The sequence below is a fragment of the Cajanus cajan genome, chromosome 8, assembly GCF_000230855.2.
Source record: "Cajanus cajan strain Asha chromosome 8, NIPB_CcT2T_4, whole genome shotgun sequence".
Lineage (NCBI taxonomy): Eukaryota > Viridiplantae > Streptophyta > Magnoliopsida > Fabales > Fabaceae > Cajanus > Cajanus cajan.
The window spans coordinates 12,180,590-12,186,607 of record NC_138524.1 but is presented as its reverse complement, the minus strand read 5'-3'; the positions used below and the strand labels follow the sequence as shown (position 1 = coordinate 12,186,607).

The 6,018-nt window shown below is 27.0% G+C and overlaps 1 protein-coding gene across 2 annotated transcripts; it reads left to right on the top strand.

Moving 5' to 3' along the window:
* Nucleotides 1-216: 216 nt before the first annotated feature.
* Nucleotides 217-2,790, top strand: LOC109799061 (putative cyclin-D6-1). Of its 2 annotated transcripts, none has more exons than XM_083062713.1 (6): nt 217-916; nt 1,013-1,093; nt 1,243-1,338; nt 1,456-1,672; nt 1,756-1,877; nt 2,074-2,790. In XM_083062713.1, exons 1-6 carry the CDS (start codon nt 749-751, stop codon nt 2,353-2,355), a joined length of 966 nt encoding a protein of 321 aa, XP_082918839.1. In that variant the 5' UTR covers nt 217-748; the 3' UTR covers nt 2,356-2,790. The 2 variants fall into 2 exon arrangements, with proteins under 2 accessions (XP_082918839.1, XP_020215138.1); XM_020359549.3 differs by having other exon boundaries at nt 296-916; nt 1,756-1,886.
* Nucleotides 2,791-6,018: the final 3,228 nt, after the last annotated feature.

Genomic DNA, 6,018 nt, shown 5'->3' with positions numbered 1-6,018 from the left:
ATCCACCCAACAAGGCAGCATAATTTATTAAAAATTTTAATTGCCTAATATAAAAAAGTGAAGAACAGGTGAAACATTGGAGTATTTATTAGAGTAGATAGTAACATTTTACTTGCACTTTCCATTTCAATTTAGGAGTGACGAGTTATTAATACCATTTTGCTCCCGTCTTAATCAGGAGTGTGCCATGCCATTAAGCATTATTGCAATAAGGTCATGATCATGAAAATCCCAAAGACTGATCTAGGTCTCACATTATCAAATCACCCACCCTATTAACTCACCCCTCTATTTAAAAGGGAAAAAACAGTGCACATATCAACTCATGATGAATGTCAATTGTCAAACTAAACTTTCCCACTAAAATTGACTTGTGCTTTCACCAATCTGGTCCTGCCACAGCACCACCACCTCATGCAACCCTGAACACAGTGGACCAAAGTCCTCCATTTTCCCAAAATAAATATATATGCCAAAGAGATACGAGAGAGAGAGAGAGAGAGAGAGGGGCACAGAAGGCAACAACACTAATAAAGGGAGCAGCAACTAGCAAGCCAACAGCTAGAAAAAGAAAAGTGGCAAAGTTGTTGCTGAAAAACCGAAGAGACTCCATAGTATTCATTTGAAGAAAGCTGAGAACTTATAAACCCTCTCTGCAGCTTTTTCTTTACCACTTTGCCTCCCTTCAGCATGCTTTTCTTTGCCTTTTAACCCAGTGAGTACCTTCTTTCACCAACACACCTCGTCCATGGAGTTTGACCTTGAAAACCCTTTGGAAAATCTTCACCCTGATGCCCTCTCTTACCTATTCCTCATCGAATCTGACCACACCCCATCGCAGAATCACTCTCACACTCTCAGAGACAGAGATCTTGACATCTCCGTCAGAACAGAACTCATTTCCTTAATCTCACAGGTAAGTACCAAAATGTTGGTTATTAATATTGTCTGAGGAAAAAAATTGTTTTTTTTTTAAACATAATCTGAGTGTGCATTCTTTGGTTTTGTTCAGTTGTCTTGTACTTTGGATCCGGTTTTGTGCTACCTTGCAATCAACTATCTGGATCGGTTCCTAGCCAACCAAGGGATTTTGGTAAGGAATCCAAATGTGCTAGCTTTTAGGTGGTTTTGCTTATTCTCTTAATTCATATTCTTATTTTTGAAGATTTAAGACTATAGAAGAGAGTCTATTGGATTCTCCTACCTTCAAGATATGACTTAAAATTTTGGCTTATGTAACAGCAAACAAAGCCATGGGCCCTTAGGCTCATTGCTGTCTCTTGCATTTCTCTTGCTGTCAAAATGATGAGAACTGAATACCCTACCACTGATGTCCAGGTAAAAACGCCATTATGCATTCTAAGTGATGTATTCATAACATAAGAGGGTTTTGTAAGAGAGATCGATAATTTACTATGCAATATGTATTCATTAAAGCTGGTTTTGTTTTATTAGACCCTTTTGAATCAAAGTGATGGTGGCATCATCTTTGAGGCACAAACAATACAAAGAATGGAAACACTAATCTTGGGAGCATTAAAATGGAGGATGAGGTCGATCACCCCCTTCTCCTTCGTAGCCTTCTTTATTGCCTTGATCGAGATCAAAGACTCACCTATGGGACAGGTTCTGAAAAACCGAGCCTCTGAAATCATATTCAAGTCACAAAGAGGTACACATAAATATCATATGTGATATGATTAATATTTAATATCTAAATTCTGGTTTTTAATAACTATTGTCTTTTACATGCAGAGATAAGGCTTTGGGAATTCAAGCCATCTATTATTGCTGCATCTGCCCTTCTCTGTGCCTCTCATGAGTTGTTTCCTTTTCAATATCCGTCCATCTTAAAAGCAATATCCGATTCTTCATATGTAAATAAAGTACACATTCTTACTTTATATTATTATTATTAGATTGTACTTTATTATTAAGTGACAAAGTATATTTTTTTGAATACTAATAATGTTTTGATTATAAGAAATAATGAATTTTATTTTAAGATTTGATTATTATTTAAGTACAGTGTGAATAGATTTAATAGATGGTACGAAAAATTTACTGCTGCAGGAAAATGTCGAGCAGTGCTACAAAGTGATACAAGACATAGCCATAGAGGAGGAGTACGAGTCTGCGTTGAATGGGGTTTCAAGGTCAGAGACACCGATTAATGTGTTGGACCATCATTTTCTGAGTTCAGAAAGTGAAAAAACCAACGGAATCATCGTTGCTGATTCTCCTCTGAGACAAGAGGGGGACCTCAAAAGAAGGAAAATCACTGGATGTGGAAACAATCCAACGATCCATAATTCTTGGACTAAACCATGCTCAAGAGCTACTGAAAGAGAGTAAAGTAGTAAAACATTTCATTTCACCCCTCTGGTCCATCAGAAAGCGACTATGGTATTAGTCATATCACTTGATATAGTTAACAAAAAAATATATATATCAGAAAATATGAAAATTGAAGTCATATATAGTGATGGGACGAGATTGAGAACAAAGTTGTGGATATAGAATCACTGTAGCATGATCTTTGTACGACTCACTTTACATATGAGAAAAAGAGCACGCCAAGGAAGATGGGTCGTGGGAATTTTTGTTTTTCTTAAACTACAAACAAAAAGACAAAACATGACTTTGAATTATAGTGTTGAATTTTTATGTCTGTTTTGTAGTTTTAAGTGGGGTTGTGTCTCTTGGCTTCTGGCAAGGAATTAATAATTGTGACAATGTAACAATGAAGGAACAGCTTTGTTGGAAAATAAAATTTAGTACTTTTATATACGAACACTATGCATTGTTTATGTTTTTTTCATGTTACTTCTTTCTGAAGCGAGATAGGGTCAGCGCAAAGCAATGGGCGCGAAATCTCGCTGCATGAGCATGCATGTACTTTTGTTTTGTTAAACGGGATGGAAAATACGTCTTTTTCTCTAGGATTTGCTGTGGACATGTTGGGGCAAAATCAGTTAACATTTAATTGGACAGCTATGAATGATGTCTCTGGTCTTTGTGTAGGTGTTTTTTTTTTTTTCTTTTCTTCTTTATTTTTCTATCTACTTCATTCGTGTGATATTTCTTTTCGGATCTTGATTTATAATTCACTTGTTAGTAATTACTATGCTTTATATGTTTGCTTCTCTCGCGTCTTTGGCTCTTCTTTCACTTTAACTCTTCCTTATAATTCACTGGTTACTGCAAGTGCCTAAGCATTTTACTTCTGAGAATTAGGTCATAAGATTCAAAATCACCCTAAGAATGTATTTTCTTATTTTCTCAATTAGCAGGAAGAAAAGTACTACATGATTTTGTTAGAAAAAGAGAAAACTATAATTTTTTTTAAATTAAATTATATTTTTAATTATTTATCTTAATTTTAATATGTATTTCGATCTTTTTATTTTTTAAAATAATTATTTTGAGTGGTCCTTTATCTTTTAAATTTGGATCAATTTAATCCTCACAAAATAGTGATTATTCTTTATTTTAGAACATAATTTTAATTTTTTTTATTTAAGATATAAAAATTATTTTATTGAATTTCAATTATACAAAAATTATTGAAATTAATTGGTGATCAAATAAAAAAAAATCATAATGAAGAATTTGCTTTTATGCATTGTGTTTATAATGCTTTGAATCATATATCAATTAGGTTCATAGTTTTTATGTAGGTAAATATAATAAAATATTTTATATCTTGGTCAAATAATAATTCAAAATTACATTCCAAACTTAAAAATAATAATAGTTTTGGAAAGAATAAAATGACTCATTAAAACATAAAAGAAATAAAATAATTTTTTAAAAGAGACTAAAATAAATTTTAAAACTAAAATAAAGAATTAAAAGTATAATTTAAATTTTTTTTTATAATAGTTAAACAATTATTTGAGTGATTTTTTTGATAATTTGAATTTTGTTTTGATAATTACAATTATTTGAGTGTACTTACAGTTATTTGAAATAAAATAAAATAAAAATTAATGTGAACATAATAAACTTATTTCCTTTATTATTAGTACAAAAAATATTAAAAGTATGACACACGACTTAAAAAAAATATCTTTAACATAAAGATCCATTTATATATATTTTTATTGATAAAACTTATATACACATTTGATTTCTGATTATTCTGATAAACTGATTGTTCACATGTTCTTTGTGTAGCAAATAAAGTCTTTTTACATTTAAAAGAAAAAAATTGATATTTAGTCCATTTTTTTAACATCAAAATCTTAAATTTTTATATATGTTTTTTTTATTTAAATAGTTGGGAATTATATGATAAATTAAAATGTTAATATTTTAAAATATTATTAAGTAGAAATTCAATAAAAATATATTGATGAAATTTAAAGAATTTAGCAAGACATGAAATTAGAATTTAAAGAGAGAACAAATTTTTAACAAATTTAAAAATTATTTGATATTTCGTTTCATTAATTTAAATTAATAAATAATTATAAAGTATTTTATACGTTTATTTTAAATTTATAATTTTATATAATGAAATATTAAATAATTTTTAAATTATTTAAAAATTTGTAGACTTAATTTATGTATTAAAAACTTTTATAACTAATGTATTAAAATTTGATGTATAGTGGAGTAAGTCTAAATAGACTTACTTTTGAATTTAAAGTTTTTAATGTATAAATCAAGTCTGTAAATTTTTAAAAGTTTTGAAAATTATTTGATATTTCGTTTCATTAATTCAAATTAACGGGTAATCATAAAATCATTTTATACATTGATTTGAATTAATGAAAAGAAGTATCAAATGATTTTTAATTTTTTTTTTAAATTTACAGATTTAATCTGTGCATTAAAAACTTTAAATTCAATGGTTAGATTGTTGAGATTTAATATAGAACATGAGTTATACTTATTTCGAGAGTAAATGAATCTCTTCTCTGTCTCTCTCTATATGTGTATATATATATATATATATATATATATACACACACACACACATATATATATATATATATATATATATATATATATATATATATATATATGTATGTATGTATGTATGTATACACACACAAATTACACATCTGTATAACTTTTATAACTATTATTTGTTTTAAAAAAAACTTTTATAACTATTACATTATTCAATAAGTTTCTATTTGATAGTATTTTCTCAAAATTCACTATTAAATTGAATTATAACAAAATATCTTCGTTGTATATAAAAATATAAAAATATTTTATACATTGATTTGAATCTATATAACGAAGTATTGTATGATTTACAATTTTTTTGAGATTTAGGATTTAGGGATTTGAATATATATATATATATATATATATATATATATATATATATATATATATATATATATATATATATATATATAGTTAATTTAACGGTTAGATTATCGATATTCAACATATACCATGAATTATTGAGTGTAATAATTTGATCTCTTCTCTTTTTTGTATATGTAGGTTAAGTTAATTTAGTTTGTTAAAAATAAAATAAAAAATAAAAAAAGAATTTATGGTTGTAATAAAAGAAAGTAATAGTAAAATTTTAAAATATGACATTCTATCATCAACATTTGATTTGGATCAATATTTTTCATGTTAATCTTATAATATTTTAACACCAATATAATGTCTTTAACAATAAGATAAGTTGATGTGGTACTTGATATTTTCTTTTTTATGTGACTTTTGTAGATAATTATTTTTTCATAATTGAGAAACATGATTCTTATAGTTATGAATGACAAAAATATATTTAGTTGATCATAAACAAATTTAAAAATATTATTTAAAAATTAAAGACTTTTATTATATTAAATAAGTTAATAAAGATATTTTGTATTTTACAACATTAAAACTTTATTTAATTTGAGAATGTTTGTCAATAAAATATTTTATAAATTTAAAATGAATAATTAAATAGATATCTATTTAATAATGAGGTGAAAACAAATAGTAAGATATTTATATCTGTGGGTATCTTTACTTTAAAAATATTAAAAATACTTT